Raw genomic sequence first — 25,028 nt, 5'->3', positions numbered from 1 at the left:
CCACGCCTCTGTGGGACCCTGAAAAAATATTCTTTAAAAAAAATCCACGCCTCTGTGGGACCCTGAAAAAATATTCTTTAAAAAAATCCACGCCTCTGTGGGACCCTGAAAAAATATTCTTTAAAAAAATCCACGCCTCTGTGGGACCCTGAAAAATATTCTTTAAAAAAATCCACGCCTATGTTAGGTCCTTGAAAAATATTCTTTAAAAAATCCACGCCTCTGTGGGACCCTGAAAAAATATTCTTTAAAAAAATCCACGCCTCTGTGGGACCCTGAAAAAATATTCTTTAAAAAAATCCACGCCTCTGTGGGTCCCTGAAAAAATATTCTTTAAAAAAATCCACGCCTCTGTGGGACCCTGAAAAAATATTCTTTAAAAAAATCCACGCCTCTGTGGGACCCTGAAAAAATATTCCTTGAAAAAATTCCACGCCTCTGTGGGACTCAGAAAAAATATTCTTTAAAAAAATCCACGCCTCTGTGGGACCCTGAAAAAAATATTCTTTAAAAAAATCCACCCCTCTGTGGGACCCTGAAAAAATATTCTTTAAAAAAATCCACGCCTCTGTGGGACCCTGAAAAAATATTCCTTAAAAAAATTCCACGCCTCTGTGGGACCCTGAAAAAATATTCTTTAAAAAAACCCACGCCTCTGTGGGACCCTGAAAAAATATTCTTTAAAAAAAAATCCACGCCTCTGTGGGAGCCTGAAAAAATATTCTTTAAAAAAATCCACGCCTCTGTGGGACCCTGAAAAAATATTCTTTAAAAAAATCGACGCCTCTGTGGGACCCTGAAAAAATATTCTTTAAAAAAAAATCCACGCCTATGTGGGAGCCTGAAAAAATATTCTTTAAAAAAATCCACGCCTCTGTGGGACCCTGAAAAAATATTCTTTAAAAAAAAATCCACGCCTATGTGGGAGCCTGAAAAAATATTCTTTAAAAAAATCCACGCCTCTGTGGGACCCTGAAAAAATATTCTTTAAAAAAATCCACGCCTCTGTGGGACCCTGAAAAAATATTCTTTAAAAAAATCCACGCCTCTGTGGGACCCTGAAAAAATATTCTTTAAAAAAATCCACGCCTCTGTGGGACCCTGAAAAAATATTCTTTAAAAAAATCCACGCCTCTGTGGGACCCTGAAAAAATATTCTTTAAAAAATCCACGCCTCGGTGGGACCCTGAAAAAATATTCTTTAAAAAAATCCACGCCTCTGTGGGACCCTGAAAAAATATTCTTTAAAAAAATCCACGCCTCTGTGGGACCCTGAAAAAATATTCTTTAAAAAAATCCACGCCTCTGTGGGACCCTGAAAAATATTCTTTAAAAAATTCCACGCCTCTGTGGGACCCTGAAAAAATATTCCTTAAAAAAATACACGCCTCTGTGGGACCCAGAAAAAATATTCTTTAAAAAAATCCACGCCTCTGTGGGACCCTGAAAAAATATTCTTTAAAAAAATCCACGCCTCTGTGGGACCCTGAAAAAATATTATTTAAACAAATCCACGCCTTGTGTGACCTTTGAAAAATATCCTTCTGTTGAACCACGAAATTCACACACCTGGGGACCCAGAAAAAATGTTTCTCTGGGAGACCCTGAAAAAATATTCTTTAACAAATACACGCTCCTGTGTGACCTTGATTTTATTCTTCTAAAAATCCACGATTGTGTGGGACCTTGAAAATATATATTTTTTTAAACCTTGCTTCTGTGGCGACAAAAAATCCAAAATCCTTTAAAAACCCAAAACCCGGAAGGTCTGCAGGTCCATAAAAAATGTTTTTTTTGTGGGTTCCTTAAACATATTCATAAAAAAATCCATTCATTTGGTGAATTTTGTGACACCTTTGTTAATTCACATTTCCCATCTGTGGCCTATAACTAGTCAATGATTAAATGGAGTCTATCATGAACAACAACAACAAATAGATAAATAGAATAGATAATTTTTGTGAGCACACTTAACAATAGTCAAGTGGCAGACAATCACAAAAAAATGTTCCGACTTCAAAAGAGTCATAAACCACAACAACAACTACTACAAAAACAAACGAAACATAATGACCACTTTGCAGAACTGCTGTTGAATCATAGAATGAAAACAATAAACCAAAAGATACCTGATCTTGATGGTATTTCAAGGTCATAATGCTTAGAATTTCAAATCGAAAATATTTCATATTTTAAAAAGCAATTTCAATAATTCCTTTCTCTTTTTTTCTTCTTGGCTTTGCAGAATTCAAAAACCCAATTTTTCAGAGGTGGCAAATCACAAATAACGTTTAACAAAATTTTGAAATTATTACGGAAATAATGACAGTTAAAAAACAACACCGTTCCGCCTTATTATTACCGAAGATGTGGTGGGAGTTGTTGCTAGCGTTATCATTCACTCTCTCATTGTCATCATTGCCCTCCATTGCCGAGGCAAATGACAATTTACGCGTGGCCTACGAATGGAAAGAAATGGATTTTAAATACGGCAATGCTGAGCTACGTTGGCAGGCCATAGAAAGATTTGAATTTAAACCCGAAAATGTTATACCGTTCGGCATTGAGGTGTATCAGACACGATTGTTTGTGACATTACCACGTTGGCGGGAAGGAGTACCAGCATCATTGGCCTACATCGATTTAAATGGTAAGTGAAGTCAATTAACTGGTAAGAAGCAAACACACACGCACACATAGTCACATAAGCGACATTAATACAAGAAGGTCATAGTTAATGTAGCGGTAATTATAAGCGACGTGTGAACTACTAAGTTTTTTTGTTGTTGTCGTCATTGTTAATTTGTTTACTGATATTTCGTGGAAAATGTTTATTTTTAATTAAACAACAGAAGCGTGGATTTTGTAAACAATAAAAGAGGCGCTGAATTTTTCAAAGATTATTTGTGGAACCTTTAGAAGCATGGATTTCTTAAAAAAATAGAAGCGTCGATAAAAATCTTTTTAAAGTTCTTCTATTAAAAAAACAACATTTTTCCAGAATTACTAAGCTACAGGAGCTGTGCTTCTCCAGGCCTTCTTAAAAGAGACCTTTGAAGAATATTCTTTTCAGGGAAATACAGAAATGAGGTTTTTAGAATGTTTTTTTTCAGGGATCTAAGAAAGTGACCATGTTTTATGCTTTAGGGTCCAGCAAAAAATTAAATTAAATGTTTTTTTCAGGATTTCGCAGAAGCGTGTTTTTTTAAAGAATATTTTTTCAGGGTCCCACAGAAGAAAAGAATATTTTGTTCAGGATTCCACAGAAGCATGGATTTCTTAAGAATATTTTTCAGGGTACCATAGATGTATGGATTTTTTAAAGAATATGTATTTTTAATAGAGAATTTTTCGGGGACCTACAAAAGCAAAGATTTTTAAATTAATATGTTTATTCAGGGACGTGGAGAGACGTGGATTTTTCAAAGAATATTCTTTTCAGGGACCTACAGAAATGAGGTTTTTAAAAGGACTATTTTTTTAAACATATATATTTTCATCCGATTAATGTAAATGGACCTTATATTTTTTGTATATTTCGATTTGCACGAAATTTGGTTTCTCATACTGAATTTGGTCTAGAATGATGTGTGTTAAGTTTCATGGAAATCGGTTCAGATTTAGATATAGCTCCCATATATATTTTCGTCCGATTTTAGGTAAATGGTGCACCAAAGTCTATTTATATTTTTCGATTTGCAGGAAATTTGGTATAGCGTACTGACTTAAGTCTATAACGGTGTGTGTTAAGTTTCCTGAAAATCGGTTCCGATTTATATATAGCTCCCATATATATTTTCGTTCGATTTACTGTAAATGGTGTACCAAAGTCCCTATATATCCTTCGAAATTTGGCATAGCGTACTAAATTAAGTTTAGAATGATGTGTGTTATGTTTCGTGTAAATCGGTTCAGATTTAGATATAGCTCCCATATATATTTTCGACCGATTTTAGGTAAATGGCGCACCAAAGACCCTATATATATTTCGATTTGCACGAAATTTGGAACAGCGTACGGAATTGGGTTTAGAATAATGTGTATTAAATTTCCTGAAAATCGGTTTAGATTTAGATATAGCTACCATATATATTTTCGTCCGAATTTATGTAAATGGTGCACAAAAGTCCCTATATATCCTTCGATTTGGACGAAATTTGACATAGCGAACTAAATGAAGTCTAGAATGATGTGTGTTAAGTTTCGTGGAAATCGGTTCAGATTTAGATATAACTCCCATATATATTTTCATTCGATTTAATGTCAATGATGCACCTGAGTCCCAATATAACTTTCGATTTGCAAGAAATTTGGCATAGAGTACCAAATTAAGTCTTGAACGATGGGTGTTAGGATTCGTGAAAATCGGTTCAGATTTAGATATGGTTCCTGTATATAATTTCGTCCGATTTTATGTAATTGGTGCACCAAAGTCCCTATATATATTTCGATTTGCACGAAATATGGTATAAGGTACTGAAATAAGTTTATAATGATGTGTGAAAATCGGTTCAGATTTAGTTATAGCTCCCATATATATATTTGTTTGGTAAATTGATAAACACAACGTACTGAAATTGGTGAAGTCTGTTAGGATACATATGCAGAATATACCCAAGTGGTGAAGGGTACCATATAGTCGGCCCAGTCCGACTTGCCTACTTTCCTTACTGGGTTTTCATTAGATTTTAGGTAAATGGTGCACCGAGTGACACGAAATTTTGCACAACGTATCGAATTGAGACTGGAATGACGTTATTCCGTTTTGTTTCATATATATTTCAAACGGGTGTCTGATTGAGATTCAATTTTGAAGAATGCGGCTTACCGAATACTATGTATGAAGTTTGCTCTAAATCGATTTACATAAATTTGTCCCTTTGTACGCAAACGACTCTAAACTTGCCCAAAATGAAATTTAACATAGGTTCCAGAAAGGCATAAAGATCACACATTCAAGTTCGTTCAATTTCATGCCAATGTTCTTTGGAAAAGGCGACCACATATGTAGACTATACCCAAAGTGGCGAAGGGTATCATATAGTCGTCCCAGACCGACTTTACTGCTTTCCTTACTGGGTTTTTAGCGATAGCAGTCGATTTTAAAAGAATATTTTCTCATTGCCTATGATAGGCCTGGATAAAATGAGCGTGGATTTTTTAAGGAATATTTTGCCAAAGCCTACGATAGGTTTGCATGCCTATGATAGGCTTGAATTTTTAAAATAATATTCTTCAAAGACTTTAGATTGATTTGAATTTTTAAAGGGATAGGGATCTTCTTTTAAGAATATTTTTCCAAGGACTCGCCGAAAGAAGAGTGAATTTTGGTATTTTGAATGTTTTAGTGACATTTTCCCACCGAAGTGGCTGTGATTTGACATTCCGCGTTCTTGCTGAAGGCTTTTGGATGCATTTCCACATCGATGTGGCTGATATTTGACATTCCAAATTCTAGGAGGATGAACAACTTATTTACAGATTTTTTTTCGTTATTGGTCCAGGTCCAGGTTCCTATATACAACCCCAATTTTCGATATTTCAAACATTTTATTCGGATTTCCCAATCAGGACGAAAAACTTATTTGCCAAATATTTTTCTTTATGCTTTTCTTTAGATTTTTGATGTTTTGATGGTTTCATCCGCATTTCTCCACCGAAGTATCAGTTTTTCAATGTAAGTCCATGTTTTGACAAACCCCGCATACACAAGTTGCAGTATGTCGTTTTCTACTAGCAGTAGAAATCTCGATCGATTTTATATATTTTGAAGGTGAATGGCATAAAAAGTTCAGCTCGACAGAACATAACGATGCATATATTGTTGCGTATATATTTTTTTAATGGTATGAATATTCTTTGAGGGACCGTGGAGTTTTTAAAGAATTTTTTTCAGGAACCTGCAAAAACCTGAAGTTTTTTTGGAGTTTTTTTTTTCGGAGTTCACAAAGAGAATTGTGGATTTGTTAAAGAATATGTTTTCAAGTACTCACCAAGAGAGGCGTGTGTCTTTTTAAGGAACAGCTACCAATAGAAATGTGGACAAACGAGAGATGTCCGGATTGAAGATTTTTTAGACAGCGACATAAGTTGTGGAATTTTCACAGAATATTTTTAATGCATCTCCATTGGCGTGGATTTTTAAAGAATTTTCGTATGATCTGCAGAAGCATGGATTTTCTAAAGACTTGTTAGAACCTGTAGTAATGTTTTTTTTTTAATAATAATTTTTAAAGGACCTGCCGGAACTTTATTTTTAAATTTTTGGTTAATTATTTCAATGTAATTGTATTTTAATTAAAAAAAAATTTTTTGGCTTAACTGTGATCTTGAAAATATGCATCACATTGACCTCTAAAAAAAAAACTTTAATAAAATTCACTTTCAATATCGAACCAATTAATTAAGTGATGATACCTTCACCTTGTTACGACTTCACACCTTCAGTTTCCTTATATGTGTGTGGTGGGAATCTTCATTCAACAATAATAAACAACAACAACAACACAATTAGTAATTCACAAGTAAACATGAAATTTAACACATCTCTAAAATTTTATTTGCACATTCGATGGTAAAGTGATCGGCTCATTGTAATTGGGGCGGTAAATACGAGTTGATTGATCGTTAAATTATTTTCCAAAAATACGCTAAATAAATACAAACAAACAGACAGACAGACAAACATCGACATGTTTGATGAGTTAAGATCTGGGATGCATCACCATCATCAGTCAGTCAGTCAGACAGTCAGTCAGTCAGGCTTTTATGGTCAATTGACAAAAATTTTAAAAGAAAATAAATTTTTTGCGAATTGGTGAATATTGGACATGTATGTCGGAATGTGGTGTTTTTTTTTTTAATTTTAATGAGCAATAAAATTGAAAGTATTCATCAAATATGACGGTATGTTCTTGACGTGTGACACGTACATTATGACATTGGGGGAGATGGGGTAGAAACTGTATGATATAGTTTCATGTTTGAAGAGAATTTTTAGTTATATCTGCATGATCGATATTTGGTTTCCACATCATATCCCCATATGAATAAAGTTTGCCCCATTTGATTTTCTATTTATTTTTAAAATACTATATTTAGATTTTCATATACACACAATTTTTTTAATAAATACCCCAAATCAATGCTATAAAAACCAATAGCCTGTCTACCTCTTCTAATGATTCTTGAATTTTAAAAATAAAAAAAAAATTCCAAATTTAAAAATAACAAATTATCGAAATTTTCAGTAATCGCGAAAAAAAAAATAGATCAACCCACACATACACAAACAGAGTAATTATTGCTGGCAATCAGCAACACCTTGTCTTATAAAAATTGAAAAAAAGTATTGTGAATGTTTTATGTATTGCTGTCCCGTCTATGTGCCTGCCTGTCTGTCAGTCAGCCAGTCAATTGGAACTTTTTTTTTATTAATTTCACTGAGGCTGCCTATTTCTTTAATTAACCGCCACCCACAGTGACCAATGATCAAATGTAATTTTCGACATTTATGTTGTTTTTTTGTTAAAAACGACAACCATTTCGAAATTCCGTTTGTATTAGAATGAGAGGACAGACGATGGTGATACACAGGTTTATGAGTCACAATTTTTTTTTCATATAGCAGGACGACTGATTTTCAGTCATTTACATTTTTAAATGGGGGCTATGCCAGAACATGGACCAATATCGAACATTCACTTATAATATCGAAAATCTATGGAAAATCATATTCAGCTGGGCTGAATTGAAATTTCCTATGGAAATCTCTATTCAGACAGGCTACATTGAAATCTTCCTATACAAATATTTATTCAGCAAGGGTGATCTGAAAATTTCCTAGGCTGAATTGAAAATTTCCTATGGAAATCTCTATTCAGCCACCCACAATGAATTGAAAATTTCCTATGGAAATTACTAATTCAGCCAGGCTGAATTTAAAATTATGTATGGTAGAATTGAAAATTTCCTAAGGAAGACTCTATTCAGACAGACTGAATTGAAAATTTCCTATGGAAATATCCATTCAACCAGGTCGAATTGAAAATTTCCTATGTGAAATCTCCATTCAGTCAGGCCGAATCGAAAATTTCCCATGGAAATCTCTATTCAGCCAGGCCGAATCGAAAATTTCCCATGGAAATTTCTACTCAGCCAGGCTGAATTTAAAATTCCCTATGGAAATCTCTATTCAGCCAGGCAGAATTCGAGATTTCTTATGAAAACCTCTATCCAGCCTGCCTGAATTGAAAATTTCCTATGGAAATCTCTATTCAGCCAGGCAGAATTGGAGATTTCTTATGAAAACCTCTATACAGCCTGCCTGAATTGAGAATTTCCTATGGAAATTTCTATTAAGCCCGGCTGAATTGAAAATTTCCTATGAAAATTTCTATTCAGACTGGCTAAATTGAAAATTTCCTTAAGAAATTTCTATTCTGACAGGCAGATTTGGAGATTTCTTATGAAAATCTCTATTCAGCCAGGCTGAATTCAAAATTTCTTATGAAAAACTCTATTCAGCCAGGCTGAATTGAAAATTATGTATGGTTGAATTGAAAATTCCCTAAGAAAGTTTCTATTCAGCCTGGATGAATTGAACATTTCCTATGGAAATATCCATTCAACCAGGTCGGAATGAAAATTTCCTATGTGAAATCTCTTTTTAGCCTGGCTGAATAGAAAATTTCCTATGGAAATTTCTATTCAGCAAGACAGAATAAAAAATTTCCAATGGAAATCTCTATTCAGAACGGTAGAAAAGAAAATGCCCTATTCAGCTTGGCTGAATTAAAAATTTCCTATGAAAATCTCTATTTAGCAAGGCTGAATTGAAAATGTCCAATGGAAATCCCTATTCAGCCAGGCTGAATTGAAAATTTCCTATGAAAATCTCTATTCAGCCAGGCTGAATTGAAAATTTCCTATGAATAGAGATTCATACAGATTCAGCCAGACTGAATTGAAAATTTCCCATGGAAATCTCTATTCTGCTAGGCTGTATTGAAATGGAAATCCTATGGAAATTACTAATTCAGCCAGGCTGAATTAAAAATTTCCTTTGCAAATTACTAATTCTGCCATTCTGAATTGTCCTCATACCTGTTACAGATATTGAAACTAATTCCCAAACATTTCATTTCTTCTTCTTTCAGATACCTCAACAAAATCTCCCGCCCTTATACCCTATCCCAGTTGGGAGGCCCATAGCTTGGACGATACAGATCCAGAGCTGGTATCACCTTTTCGAGTACGTGCCGATCGTTGTGGTCGTTTGTGGGTGTTGGATTCTCGTCTCGATGGCGTTCTCGAAGATACACAAATCTTTGGCCCCGCTCAGTTGTTGGTCTACGATCTGCACAACGATGATTTGCTGAGACGCCACATCTTTCCCGCCAATCAAGTGAAGGAGAATTCGTTTTATGCCAATTTGGCCATTGAAGATACGGATTGTGATAACACCTTTGCCTATGCTGGAGATTTGGGTAATCCTGGTCTGGTGGTGTACTCATGGAAGCAGGAAGAATCATGGCGTGTTCAACATCACTTCTTCCATCCCGATCCAATGTCGGGTAATTTTAGTATTGGTGGCCACATGTTCCAATGGGATGATGGCCTGTATGGATTGTCTTTGAGCAAGGCACAGGATGATGGGTTCTCAATGCTGTATTTCCATCCTCTAACTTCGGTCATGGAATTTTCGGTGAATACTAAAATTTTGCGTAACAAAACCTTGGCCACAGAGGGGAAAATTTATCGGGAATTTAAAGTGCTGGGTTCGCGTGGCATTAATGCCCAATCGGGTGCCTCATTTTTGGATAAGGAGACAGATGTTCTATTCTACACCCTGCCGAATTTAAATGCCGTTGCTTGTTGGAAAACTACGAGTGTGGAATATAGCCCGAAGTCTCAGGGTCGTGTTTATATGCATTCCGTTGAAATGTTGTTCCCTTCGGATGTGAAAGTTGATGGGAAGCATAACTTATGGGTCCTGTCAAATCGTTTACAAGAATTTATCTACGGCGAATTATTTCCTAATTCTGTGAATTTCCGTATTCTCACAGCTACGGTGAGGGATGCCATAGCCGATACGGTGTGTGAAGAGGGTTTGATGAGAACCGTCATTGATAATTCGAATAATTTGGGTCAAGGATCAATGCCCAGAGATTTTAATGTGTACAGCAATCAGCATCATCATAATCATGATCATGCACATCATCATCACCATGGTGATCATCAAAATGGTGCCGGATCGATGTCAGTATACCCAGCTTTGCTTTGCGGAATTTCAATATTGATTTTCAAATTATTTAGATGATGGAAATCTATTTTTTTAATTTAGTGTCTTTGAGATTACAACAAAGTATTTTTTGCCCTCCTTTCCTGTTCATTTGAAATGTAGATTTTTAAGACCGATTTTTTGTATAGCTCCCTAATTGTACATACCTACATAGAATAAGTTGTTAATTTTAGATTCGAGTTTACCAATAAATAAACAAAACCAAATGAGATACATACGGATTTTGGATATATAATTAAAATATTTTAATTCAGTTTAGCTGAATAAGATTTTCAATAGAATATTTTCAATTCAGCCCGGCAGAATAAGATTTATAAAAAGAACTCTTTGATCGGGGCCAGTTGAATAAGTTTCCATAGGAAATATTCGATCCAGCATGGCTGAATAGAGATTTCCTTAGGAAATTTTCAATTCAGCCTGGCTGAATAGAGATTTCCTTAGGAAATTTTCAATTCAGCCTGGCTGAATAGAGATTTCCATAGGAAATTTTCAATTCAGCCTGGCTGAATAGAGATTTCCATAGGAAATTTTCAATTCAGCCTGGCTGAATAGAGATTTCCATAGGAAATTTTCAATTCAGCCTGGCTGAGTAGAGATTTCCATAGGAAATTTTCAATTCAGCCTGGCTGAATAGAGATTTCTATAGGAAATTTTCAATTCAGCCTGGCTAAATAGTAATTTCCATGGGAAATTTTCAATTCAGCCTTGCTGAATAGTAATTTCCACAGGAAATTTTCAATTCAGCCTTGCTTAATAGAGATTTCCACAGGAAATTTTCAATTCAGCCTGGCTGAATAGAGATTTCCACAGGAAATTTTCAATTCAGCCTGGCTGTATAGAGATTTCCAAATGAAATTTTCAATTCAGCCTGGCTGAATAGAGATTTCCACAGGAAATTTTCAATTCAGCCTGGCTTAATAGAGATTTTTATAGGAAATTTTCAATTCAGCCTGGCTGAATAGAGATTTCCATAGGAAATTTTCAATTCAGCCTGGCTGAATAGAGATTTCCATAGGAAATTTTCAATTCAGCCTGGCTGAATAGTAATTTCCATAGGAAATTTTCAATTCAACCTGGCTGAATAGAGATTTTCACAGGAAATTTTCAATTCAGCCTTGGTGAATAGAGATTTCCATAGGAAATTTGCAATTCAGCCTGGCTAAATAGAGATTTCCATAGGAAATTTTCAGTTCAGTCTGGCTTAATAGAGATTTCCATAGGATTTTTTTAACTTTCCATAGAAAATAATTAAAAACGATACAAAAATTTATAAAATTAAATTTATTTAATTAATAAAAATTAGCTGAATATAATATTTTAATTTACAGACATTATTTGTAGATGGTGGCAATATCTACCGTGGCATCACTCTTTTGTGAGCCCTTATCCAATTCTTCAATAGCCTTCTTGCGTTTCTCATGTTTGCTTTGCATTTTCCTGATGACCCCACCACACAAGAGGAGTGCTATCTGTAGAACAAAGAATTTCTGGTCAAGATATGAGGTCTTTTATATATTGAGACCCGAACTTACCTGCTCCAATATGCCAATTAGTCCCAAAACGGATAGGCCCAATAGGAAACCCAAAGAACCACCAACATCGGCAATAAATTGCGTGGTGTCATAACTAGGACGTTCTTCCATCATCTGGAAATATATATTTTTTATAAATTCAGCCTTGCTGAATTCGTATTTCTTTGGGAAATTTTCATTTTAGCCTAGCTGGAGTAGAATTCCTATTGGAAGTTTTCAATTCAGCCTGGTTGAATTAGAATTTCTATTGGACATTTTCAATTCAGCCTGGCTGAATTATAATTTCTATATGAAAATTTCCAATTCAGCCTGGCCGAATAAGAATAACTATAGGACATTTTCCATTCAGCAAGGCTGAAATAGAATTTCTGTAGATAATTTTCATTTCAGACTGGTTGAATTAGAATTTCTATTCGAAATTTTCAATTCAGCCTGGCAGATTTAGAATTTCTATATGAAAATTTCCAATTCAGCCTGGCCGAATAAGAATAACTATAGGAAATTTCCAATTCAGCCCAGCTGAATTAGAATTTCTATAGGAAATTTTCAATTCAGCCCAGCTGAATTAGAATTTCTATAGGAAATTTTTAATTCAGCCTAGCTGAATTAGAATTTCTATATGAAAATTTCCAATTCAGCCTGGCCGAATAAGAATAACTATAGGAAATTTCCAATTCAGCCCAGCTGAATTAGAATTTCTATAGGAAATTTTCAATTCAGCCCAGCTGAATTAGAATTTCTATAGGAAATTTTCAATTCAGCCTAGCTGAATTAGAATTTCTATAGCTGAATTAGAATTTCTTTAGGAAATTTTTAATTTAGCCTAGCTGAATTAGAATTTTTATACGAAATTTTTTATTCCATTTCTATTTTTTAAAGGAGTTTTCAATTCAAGCTGCCTGATTTAGTAATTTTTATTGGAATGTTTCAATTCCGCCTGGATGAATTTAATATATTTTTCAGATCTTCGTACCGATATCAACTTCGTTGTATAGTATATATAAATCTGACTACTGGGCTCAATATTTTTGGTGAAATTTTTCCGATTCTGTATATAGGTGGAAAAAATACGCGATTCACAGGGCTGTTCACAATCGCATTCCGGATCATCATCGCTCTCATAAACTCTGTAAACGAGAAGAGGACGTCAGGTAAAAAAAGTGATAACAAAAGAGTGGCAGCTGGTTCATACCTTCCATATTCTCCAATCAGTTTCATTATCGATTTGTAGGAATTGCAGGGCTCCATTTTGTGATCATTTTTCAGCCAAGGTCCAGAACAATTGGCATATTTACCAACTGAGTCCAATATGCAATTTTCGCCGCACTGTAAAAAAGTTAAAAAAAATAAACTAGCGGGTCCGTCATCGTTGGATGCGATCCTCAGGGGATATGGGCAAATTTGTGTTAAAATTTCAGAGATTTCAGAACAGACCTTAGGACTATTTAGGGCATAGCAACACATATTTGGTTACCCACAATATGTCCATAACTAGAACTGTTTTTGAGAGTGACCCCTACAAATCCATCATTCCTCGGTCCTCAAAACTCACCTTCAATTCACTGTAATTTTCATCTTTGTTACAGTATTGATATTTAGTTTCAATATTCGAAAAGTATTGACTCTGCAGCTTAATTTCAATTTCTTCATCGATATCGACGAAAACATATTCCACCCTGCCAGAGGCCTTCATACTAACTTCGGTAAAATTTTCCTTTGGATCATGGATATATACATGCCACCCTGGCCGAGTTTCATATTTATCCAAATCCACGTCACTTTTTGGAACATGATGTTGCAACATTATCGAATATCCGGAATTTTTGGTAGCTCTTCGTAGGGCAACCTTTGGTCGTATCGTGTGGCATCGTCCACGAAAGAATTGTGTATTACTGGTGATCTCAACATCTAGAAATAGAGAGAGAGAGGAAGACAGAAAGATTTTATATTTACCGATTTTGCGGAGTTTCGATATACGGATCCCTCGCTTATGTGCACTGCTTGCTTGCGGATTTTCCACAGGTTTATATTCGTATTCACTTCTTTACTTACTCGATTTAAAAGAATTCAGCCCATATTGATCATTGTAAAAGGTCTCACTGATATTGAATGTTGAATTTATAAAGAATTCCGAAATTGGCACCTCATCATAGGGATATAAATTCCAACAGGAACTATATTTGGGATGGGTACAATTATTACCGGATATTTCCTAGAAAAAAATTTGGAAAATAGATAAAATTAGTAAAGCTAAAGCGATTCGATCTTTTTCGGTTCGCTCCCTTTTAATTCAATATTTCATGGGTCTATGTAGGGTTGATGAATGATTGAACTAGGTAAGCGAGATATGCAAAGTATATCGATTGGATCGAAAGGAACTAGATGAATGAAATAATCAGAACTAGTACCGATCGTTCCTTTTGCAGATGTATTCCTTAGAATTATATCGTTACGGAACAACTCAAATAAAATAAAAATACTTAATCCTTTCTTTGCACACATTGTGAGGCGTCTTATTGAGTTGGGCAATCACGTTGCCTCCGTAGACGGAACTAGGCAGTCATTTAGTTCCATAGTTCCTTGTAATTCAATCGTTCATTGGTACACGCCAGTTAATTCGAGAACAATGAACGGGAAGATTTAGATGAACGAATGAATTAAAAGGAACGAGGTAAGCGAGAGATAAAATATACGATTGGAACTAAATGAACTAGATGAGAAAAAGAAGTGGATCTAGTGGATTTTGTTCCTTTGCTGAGTACATGAACTAGTTCATTTCGCAATGACATAATTTTAGATACAATTTGACACAAGGAAAATCATGAGAAACTAACATTTCTAGGTAATGTATTACAGTTGAGCAATTTCGTTCCTGAAGCGATTCGATGTTTTTTTGGTTTCAGTCCACAAAAGGAACTATGTCATTCATTTAGTACCATAGTTCCTTGCAGTTCAATTGTTTGTGCACATGGAAAATCTGGAGAAACGTCGTCGTGTCTTTTTGAAGTTGGACAATCTTGTTTCTGAATCGTTTCGATCATTTTCGGTTCGCCCGACAAAATAAACTTAGTCATTACTTTAGTTCGTTAGTTCAATCGTTCATTGGTGGAATGATTTGATCAAATCATTGCACCGAAGATGACCGAAAGAGCTAAAACTAGTTCCGATTGTTCATTTTGCAGAATAGTTTCTTTGAACTCGTCTTTTCCGTATCGAAAAAACTTCAGTTAAAATACATTCTGCACATGGAAAATCAGGAGAAACATAAATTTTCCCAGAATAAACTTGGTTATTCATTTAGTTATATGGATCCCTGTAGTTCATTCGTTCATCGGTTCACGTCCGTTAAATCGGTCAATAAACTGAAGTTGTAGAGGAATGTTGTGATCAAACGTATATAGGTACGTGAGAGATAAAAAGTAGGAATGGAGCAAAGGGAACCAGATGAACGAATGAACTGAACCTAGTTCCTATAGTTCCTTTTGCGGAATAGTTAAATACCAGCAAACCAAGTGAAGAAAACTGAAAGAAATGACAAGGGGAGTTCCTAACACGACAAAGGAAGTTTCTAACAAATAGAAGGTGCTCCAGCAGCAATAAGAGATCGTAATGGTAGGCTATTAACAAACACTGATGAACAAATTTAAAGATGGAGGGAACATTTCGAAGAAATCTATAACGTCGTAAATGTCACTAAAAATACGAAAGGTACATTTTCACTTCAATGGAAAATACGCCGAATATCTCGTGGAGCCTTAAAGCTTAGATGAATTAGGAGATGCAATAGAATAACTAAAAAGTAAGAAAGCCGCATGAGCAGGTGGTTTACCGACGAAAGCTCTAAAACCCGTTGCGTTTTATCAGTTTGGGGTGAAGCGAGACTGTCTCCAACGTTAAAGCAAGATATCGTTGTGAAGTTATCCACAAATTGCGATTAGAGAGATTGCAACAACTGAAGAGGAATAACCCTGTTCAATATCATATACAAAATCCTTGCATTCATTATACAGAGAACAATTGAAAGGTAAATAGGAAACATTGTGAGAGATGAACCAGATGGCGTCAGACTAGGCCAACACCCTACGAGACAGAGTACAATAATTTATAGAATGGAACGGAAACGCTATGTTGTGTTGTCTTGAAAATAATCCGAATAATGAGAGGATGCACGAGAATGCAGAACTCTCAGCTCTTCACAGCGGCAACAAAAACAAAGATTGAAATCAGTAAGGAAAGTAGTAAAGTCGGACGGGACCGACTATATGATACTCTTCACCATTTTGGGTATATTCAACATATGAATCTTAACAGACGTCGCATTTTTGAAGGATCGGTAAATGAAGTTGAACCCATAAACAAATCCTTTTGCAACCTGTACTAAATTTTTCATTTGGTCAGATATAGAGTTGCTTCTTACAATGGGACAAAATTATGTAAATCAATTTAAATGATATATCAGTCGGATACCCGTTGATTATTTAGATACATATTTGCTAAACAGGAGGAGTTTGGTGCACCATTTATTTCCAATCGGACGAAAATATTTTTAAAAGCTATATCGAAATCTAAGCTGATTTCATCGAAACTTGTCACAGAATATCGCCCACATTTTGAGTTCTTGGTGCATCATTTAGTTGACATCGAGAGAAAATATGATAGTAAAATATGGTAGCTCTATCCAAATTTGAACCGATTACTTAAACTCTGACGAAACTGTATATAGGAACTATATCTAAATCTGAACTAATTTCAACAAAACTTGCCACACGTTATCTCATAATAACTTCTAGAAGTTGTGAAATATTCTTTGCCAATCGGACCCACCTGGGGAATTCGGTGCAGAATATTTATCTAACTTATAGGTTATACTAAGTTCATTATGAAAGATATATAGGGACATTGGTGCACCATTTACCTTAAATTGGACGAAAACATATATTGGAGCTATATCTAAATCTTAACCGATTTTCCCGAAACTTAACACACATCATTGTAGACATTATTCAGTAGGCTGTACCAAATTTCGTGGAAGCCGAAAGATATATAGAGACTTTGTTGCACCATTTTCATTAAATCGGACGAAAATATATATGGGAGCTATATATATGAATCTGTACCGATTTTCATGAAACTTAGCACACATCATTCTAGGCTTAATTCAGTACGCTGTGCCAAATTTCGTACAAATCGAAAGATATTTAGGGACATTGGTGCACCATTTACCTTAAATCGGATGAAAATATATATGGGAGCTATATCTAAATCTTAACCGATTTTCATGAAACTTAACACACATCATTGTAGACATTATTCAGTACGCTGTACCAAATTTCGTGGAAGTCGAAAGATATATAGGGACTTTGGTGCACCATTTTCATTAAATCGGACGAAAATATATATGGAAGCTATATCTAAATCTGAACCGATTTTCATGAAACTTAGCACACATCATTCTAGGCTTAATTCAGTACGCTGTGCCAAATTTCGTACAAATCGAAAGATATTTAGGGACATTGGTGCACCATTTACCTTAAATCGGATGAAAATATATATGGGAGCTATATATAAATCTGAACCGATTTTCATAAAACTTAGCACATATCATTCTAGGCTTAATTCAATACGTTGTGCCAAATTTCGTGCAAATCGAAAGATATTTAGGGACTTTGGTGCACCATTTACCTTAAATCGGACGAAAATATATATGGGAGCTATATCTAAATCTGAACCGATTTTTCCCAATTTCAATAGGGTTTGTCATTGGGCCAAATAAGTGACCTGTGCCAAATTTCATCCAATTCGGATCATAAATGCGACCTGTACTTTGTTTACAATTTAACATGGACAGACAGAGGGACGGACGGATTGACGGACATGCATAAATCGACTTAGAAAGTGATTCTATGCATATTCTCAAAAAGAACCATGGGTCTATCTCGATTCCTTTTGCCTGTTCCAAACATATGCACAAAGACATAATACCCTGTACCACAGTGTGGTGAAGGGTATAAAAAAATAAAAATAAGGATGTTTAAGAACCAAATTTCGGAGACAGGAGCAAATTCAAACTAATTATCGTATCGAAATTAAATGTGGTATCTAGATAGATATTTGAACCAATAGATATTTGAAAAAATCCCATACACATACCATTCTGGAATCAATGAAAAATTGCATGTCAAACAGACAGACTTGGATTCGTTGGTGTACCATTTGTATGAAATCGAGTAAAATTATGTATCGGAGCTATATATAAACACATGGACCTAATTGAGCAATCGTTGCATACACCATTTGTTTATTATTTGTTATCACTCTATATTCAGTTTAATATCCTCTGCCAAATTTCGTGTAAATCGAACAAAGATAGGCCCTCGGTGCCACATTTACATAAAATCGACAGAAAATATATATAAGACCTATATCAAAATCTGAACTGATTTCAACAAACCTTAGCACACATCATTTTTTCTCCAATTGTATTCCCTATGCAAAATTTTGCTCAATCGGACAAATATTGGTGTATCATTCACAAAAAATCGGACGAAACTATATATGGGAGCTATATCTAAATCTGAACCGATTTTAACAAAACTTCGTAGACATAAGTCTGGACTAATTCATTTCTCTGTACAAAATTTTGTCCCAATCCGACAAATATTGGGAGTTTGGTGCATCATTTACATAAAATCGGACGAAACAGCATATGGGAGCTATATCTAAACTAAACCGATTTTGTCAATAGGCTTCGCCCTTGGGCAAAATAAGTGTACTATGCCAAATTTCATCCAAATCGGATCATAAATGCGATCTATACTTTGTTCACAAAAATACAGGGACGGGCGGACAGACGGACATGCGTAAATTGAATCGAGATAGACGATTCATTTTGCAAACATATGCACAAAGTCATAATACCCTGCACCACAGTGTGGTGAAGGGTATAAAAATGCACTTACATGATGTTAATCCAGCGACATGTGATGAATTGGACTTAGCACCAATAAAATCAATACAAACCAACAACCAATGAGCGGAGCAGTATAGTCGGACGGGGCCGACCATATGATACCCTACACAACTTCCACGAAAATCTAACTTTCTGTGGCAATATTTCGCGATATTTGCACACTCTTAACCGATTAGAGGTCAACCAATATTACTAATATTCAGTACAACCCTTCTAATTTCTTTGCAGTATTCCTTTTGCCGTCGGTTGTGTTGCGATGTTCGGCTTTCAATTGTGGCCTATAGATATAAAACATTTAATTCTCGGTCCGGTTCATCCCAAAATTATTATCTGATCATCACCGAAAATTATAGGCGTTGTCCTTGACCATACATGGATCCTCATGGAAAATTTTAAAGCGATCAGAGCCATATTTCCGTCCTCTAGTGAGGTAATGGGTTACTAAATAATATCTTTGTACGTAGCACCTGTAAATATTTAAGTGTAACTCCCACATCCGAGTACATACAACAATATAATTGGTATCAATTTAAAGGTCAACCACTCCTCTTGGATATACTATCAACTTCTTGGGTCCACGTCCTTCGGGAGTTAATACATACGCCATAGAATACAATTTTTCACACAAAAGTCAGGGTCCATTTGACCCGCTAAATATCGGCCGATCTTTATCAAAACAGACATGCTCATTCTTTGGCCCGATCCCCTACTCCATGAAAAATTTCACGACGTTCGGGCCATAATTGCGGCCTCTGGAGTGACCAGAAAAACCGACGAAAATTTAGTATTTGGTCCATTTCATCCCCTAAATATTAACCGGTCTTTACCAAAAACCAGTAAGGAAAGTAGTAAAGTCGGACGGGGCCGACTATATGATACCCTTCACCACTATGGGTATATTAAACAGGACTATAACATAAAACTATACTATATATGGGAAACTATATATGGGAGCTATATCTAAATCTTGGCCTATTTTCACGAAACTTGGCAGACATCATTCTAGACTCAATTCAGTACGTTATGCCAAAATTCGTGCAAATCGAAAGATATTTAGCGACTTTGGTGGACCATTTACATCAAATCGGACGAAACTATATATGGGAGCTATATCTAAATCTGGACCGATTTTCTCCAAACTTGGCAGACATCACTCTAGGCTTAATTCAGTACGTTATGCCAAATTTCGTGCAAATCAAAAGATATACAGGGACTTTGGGCACCATTTACATGAAATCGGACGAAACTATATATGGGAGCTATATCTAAATCTGGACCGATTTTCACGAAACTTGGCAGACATCATTCTAGACCTAAATGATTAGGCTGTACCAAATTTCGTGCAAATCGAAATATATATAGGGACTTTGGGGCACCATTTACATGAAATCGGACGAAACTATATATGGGAGCTATATCTAAATCTGGACCGATTTTCTCCAAACTTGGCATACATCACTCTAGGCTTAATTCAGCACTTTACACCAAATTTCGTGGAAATCAAAAGATATATAGGGAATTTGGGGCACCATTTACATGAAATCGGACGAAACTATATATGGGAGCTATATCTAAATCTGGACCGATTTTCACGAAACTCGGCAGACATCATTCTAGAAGTAAATGATTAGGCTGTACCAAATTTTGTGCAAATCGAAAGATATATAGGGACCGTTTACATTAAATCGGTTAAATATATATATGGGAGCTATATCAAAATCTGAACCGATTTTCACGAAACTTAACACACATCATTCTAGACCTAATTCATTACGCTATGCCAAATTTCATGCACATCGAAGGATATATAGAGACTTTGGTACACCATTTACATTAAATCGTACGAAAATATATATGGGAGCTATATCTGAATCTGGACCGATATTCAGGAAACTTAACACTTATCATTCTAGACCTAATTCATTACGCTATGCCAAATTTCATGGAAATCGAAAGATATATGGAGATTTTGGTACACCATTTACATTAAATCGGACGAAAATATATATGGGAGATATATATTTTCGTCCTATGCCAAATTTCATGCAAATCGAAAGCCATATAGGGAATTTGGTGCACCATTACATTAAATCGGACGAAAATATATATGGGAGCTATATCTAAATCTGAACCGATTTTTTCCAATTTCAATAGGGTTCGTCCTTGGGCCGAATAAGTGACCTATGCCAAATTTCATCCAATTCGGATCATAAATGCGACCTGTACTTTGTTTACAATTTAACATGGACAGACAGACAGACGGACGGACATGCATAAATCGACTCAGAAAGTGATTCTATGCATATTCTCAAAAGGAACCATGTGTCTATCTTTTAAAAAGGAACCATTAAAAAGGAACCATGTGTCTATCTTTTAAAAATCAATTCTTCTTGGACCCCGAAAGAATGTTTTTTTTTTTTTTAAATCACATTTATAGGTCTTTGTAATAAACGTTTTTAAAAATCCAGACTTCTTGGACCTTAAAAACTTAACTCTTCACTCTTATTGGTCTTTGACAGAAACTTCTTTGAAAAAATTCACACCTTTTGGACCTTGAGACCTCCTTCTTGGACCATGAAAAAATCTTGTTTTACAATCCAAACTTATTGGTTTCTAATACTTGAAAATAATCATTTCTTTTTTAAGAAAACTCGCACTTTATGGTATTTCTGTCCACTCCTCCGACCGAACCACAATATAGATTTATGATTATTTTTTCATGATACCAACTTACCGTTAATTCTTCCTCCTTATATGGAGGTTCACGACATATTGTCACAGCTGGCATTTCAATGGTTTCATTTAAGTTATAATACGAATGAGTGGATATTGGAGGATTATCTAATTTCGAGAAACATTCATATAACTGGAAGTAAAATCACAAAATACACACAATCTTAAATTAATATTTTCCGAACGAGTATCCTTATCATCCATTTTTTCACCACCGTACCTGAACAATTACAATAATACAACAAACAAACAGTACAACATAACGGATAATTTTGGCAGGATCTTTAAAGAGCCAGGCTCTTAACTCCGACCAGTAACCCATGTTGCGAGAATTCGAAGCGTTAAACCGACTATTTTGGCGACACGAGCGAAACTGAATTGGGGAATAACAAATCGGAATGGAATTTAATGATGGTGAAATGAATGGTATGCAACATCATGGATAGGTTCCCAGGCTATAGCGATAAATCGACCTGAAATTCAGATAGCCATACAGATGACAGGTGATAAACCTGTTTTCATTTTTTTTTTATTTTTTGATTTACAAACCATTTCCAGATAAGCAATGAAAACGCGTCTGATAGCGAATTGTTACTGCGGGTAATTTTTGTTGTTGGGGGTTTGCAATTAATTGCTATGACATTCAATGATGGAGTCGGCAGGATCGTTGAATGGCTTTTAGAAGTAACCATTCAGCAGAGATAAGTTGGAAAACAACAACAAACGTATTTTTTATTAGGCGTAACATTGACAATGTGAGGGGGCAATGTTCGCTTCTGGAATACCCTAAACAAAAAAATATTTTTCTGTCTAGTAAAGTGGCAAGTGAAGAGAGGGCAAGGGTTTGAGGTGTGAATGTTTACACATTTCATACACAGGTCGTAATTGATTTCGCCCTTCTGTATAATCTCCATGCGATGATGTTGTAAACAATGTTCGAGGATGTTCACCTGGGGCAAAATAAAAATGTATGTTGTTTTGTTTCTCTACATATAAACAATTCTAATTAGGGAACATCGACAAATAAAAATACATACGTGAATTTTTTTAGAAATGTTGAGTAATTTTTTGGTTCAAAATGTCCATAAAAATATCTATTTGAAAGGACGCTCAAAAAATATTCTTTTAAAAACCCACGCCTCGGAACATCTATAGGTTGTTCAAAAAATATTCTTTTAAAAACCCACGCCTCGGAAGGTCGTTCAAAAAATATTCTTTTAAAAACCCACGCCTCGGAAGGTCGTTCAAAAAATATTCTTTTAAAAACCCACGCCTCGGAAGGTCGTTCAAAAAATATTCTTTAAAAAAAACACGCCTCAGACCATCTTTTAAAAATAACACGCCTCGGACCATCTTTCAAAAATCCACGCCTCTATAGGTCCTTGAAAAAATATTCTTTTAAAAATCCACGCCTCTATAGGTCCTTGAAAAAATATTCTTCTAAAAATCCACGTCTCTATAGGTCGTTCAAAAAATATTCTTTTAAAAATCCACGTCTCTATAGGTCGTTCAAAAATATTCTCTTAAAAATCCACGCCTCTATTGATGCCGGAAAAAATGTTCTTTTAAAAATCTACGTCTTTTAAAAAATCGAGCGCCTCTACTGATGCCTGAAAAAATATTCTTTTTTTAAAATCCGACACATTTTCCCTTTTCATAATTAGAAATGAAAAAACAAATACTGAAAAGGTCATATGTATATGTCTCCAGCATTTAACACGATGACCTATATTTTCAATTTTTCCCTTAGAAAATATAACCAGAATCTTGGTGTATTTTAAGAAACTGCAGCCACTCTCATCGATGTCGAAAAAGAAATCTTAAAAGAAAAACTGAAAATAAATGAAAATGTTTATGAAATCTGCTATTTTCAGGAGTTCAACACAATTCTATATTTGGAATTATGGCCCACAAAAACGTCAAGGGAAACACAACAACACGGAACTCAAGTAAATGGGGAGCATTTCAACACCTCATACATACAGGCCGACAAACAAACAACCACTACCTCCCCACAGCCCCCAACCCCGGGGGGATATGTGCGATCGTCATGAAAACAGCATCATAATTAAGGCAACAAAAACAAAAAAAAAAACATCCAGTAGTGGAGTATCCATACTAAGAACAAACATTTCAAAAAGTATTGAAATGCTTGTCTGCATATATTTATATATATTCAAAATGGATGTATGAAGAAGATATTTTCGTAAAAAGAAAGTAAATATTTGTTGTTGTTGTTCGTGTTTTGTTATTTATGTATAGCCAGTCAAAAGGTGCACGATTATATCTATTTTGAACGTTTTTTTCGTATATATAGTAATAGAATCAAGTGAGAGAAGAAATTGTTTTTTTTCTCTCTCTCATAGAGATCTGTGTTTGTTTTGTTGTTGCTGTTTCTAAAAATATGCCGAACAATTGCCACCGGCAACATCAGCATTGGCATCAACAACATCTCATTTTGTTGGTTGGTTGGTTGGCTGGTGTGTCTGGTCACCATCACCATCCATGCCATCACTGATCCGCCGCCTCTTCGTTGTATTTTGCTCGTGACTTTTTTTTTCGAAGGCAGCAACTACAATACAATACACGATTGAGTATAAAATTTAGTTTCTTGTTGTTTTTATTATAACAGACAAAAACTACAATAAACAAATTCTTAAAAAGTGAATTTTTATGGATTATCAGAAATATTTTTATAAAATTGAGAAATATTTAAAAAATATCTCGGAAATGAAGAAATTAAATATGCACACAGAGAAAGGAGGGCCTAAAGATTAGAAAAAATTCAGACAATAATCTCGACCTATGTTAAAAATAAAATCAGACTGCCACCGATGAAATGAATTTTTAAAGAATATTTTATAGGCGTGGATTTTTTTAAAGAATATTTTTTCAGGGATCTACAGAAGGCGTGGATTTTTTAAAGAATATTTTTTCAAGGATCTACAGAAGGCGTGGATTTTTTAAAGAATATTTTTTCAGGGATCTACAGAAGGCGTGGATTTTTTAAAGAATATTTTTTCAGGGATCTACAGAAGGCGTGGATTTTTTAAAGCATATTTTTTCAGGGATCTACAGAAGGCGTGGATTTTTTAAAGAATATTTTTTCAGGGATCTACAGAAGGCGTGGATTTTTTAAAGAATATTTTTTCAGGGATCTACAGAAGGCGTGGATTTTTTAAAGAATATTTTTTCAGGGATCTACAGAAGGCGTGGATTTTTTAAAGAATATTTTTTCAGGGATCTACAGAAGGCGTGGATTTTTTAAAGAATATTTTTTCAGGGATCTACAGAAGGCGTGGATTTTTTAAAGAATATTTTTTCAGGGATCTACAGAAGGCGTGGATTTTTTAAAGAATATTTTTTCAGGGATCTACAGAAGGCGTGGATTTTTTAAAGAATATTTTTTCAGGGATCTACAGAAGGCGTGGATTTTTTAAAGAATATTTTTTCAGGGATCTACAGAAGGCGTGGATTTTTTAAACAATAT

At 35.0% G+C, this 25,028-nt stretch overlaps 2 protein-coding genes across 2 annotated transcripts; one reads left to right on the top strand and one right to left on the bottom strand.

The window, feature by feature from the left end:
* The first annotated feature begins 2,322 nt into the window (after positions 1 to 2,322).
* On the top strand, positions 2,323 to 11,610 carry LOC133321552 (protein yellow). Its single transcript, XM_061530637.1, has 3 exons — positions 2,323 to 2,650; positions 9,159 to 10,260; positions 11,607 to 11,610. Exons 1-3 carry the CDS (start codon positions 2,323 to 2,325, stop codon positions 11,608 to 11,610), a joined length of 1,434 nt encoding a protein of 477 aa, XP_061386621.1.
* Positions 11,611 to 11,634: 24 nt separating this feature from the next.
* Positions 11,635 to 21,860, bottom strand: LOC133321551 (uncharacterized). Its single transcript, XM_061530636.1, has 8 exons — positions 21,759 to 21,860; positions 21,540 to 21,671; positions 13,888 to 14,047; positions 13,388 to 13,743; positions 13,028 to 13,161; positions 12,809 to 12,962; positions 11,836 to 11,949; positions 11,635 to 11,772 (listed from the first exon to the last, which is right to left on the bottom strand). Exons 1-8 carry the CDS (start codon positions 21,858 to 21,860, stop codon positions 11,635 to 11,637), a joined length of 1,290 nt encoding a protein of 429 aa, XP_061386620.1.
* Positions 21,861 to 25,028: the final 3,168 nt, after the last annotated feature.

Source organism: Musca vetustissima, unplaced genomic scaffold, assembly GCF_032173495.1.
Source record: "Musca vetustissima isolate MV318-11 ecotype Yass unplaced genomic scaffold, APGP_CSIRO_Mvet_v1 utg7535, whole genome shotgun sequence".
Classification (NCBI taxonomy): Eukaryota; Metazoa; Arthropoda; class Insecta; order Diptera; family Muscidae; genus Musca; species Musca vetustissima.
The sequence above is the reverse complement of the archived record's forward strand: the minus strand, read 5'-3'. Positions and strand labels throughout refer to the sequence as shown.

Coding starts and splice junctions, on each gene's coding strand:
- LOC133321552 (XM_061530637.1), top strand. CDS start 2,323: ATGACAGTTAAAAAACAACACCGTTCCGCCTTATTATTACCGAAGATG. Junction 2,651..9,158: donor GGCCTACATCGATTTAAATG/GTAAGTGAAGTC, acceptor TTCTTCTTTCAG/ATACCTCAACAAAATCTCCC.
- LOC133321551 (XM_061530636.1), bottom strand. CDS start 21,860: ATGGGTTACTGGTCGGAGTTAAGAGCCTGGCTCTTTAAAGATCCTGCC. Junction 13,744..13,887: donor GCTGAATTCTTTTAAATCGA/GTAAGTAAAGAA, acceptor CTCTATTTCTAG/ATGTTGAGATCACCAGTAAT. Junction 13,162..13,387: donor AAAATTACAGTGAATTGAAG/GTGAGTTTTGAG, acceptor ACTTTTTTACAG/TGCGGCGAAAATTGCATATT.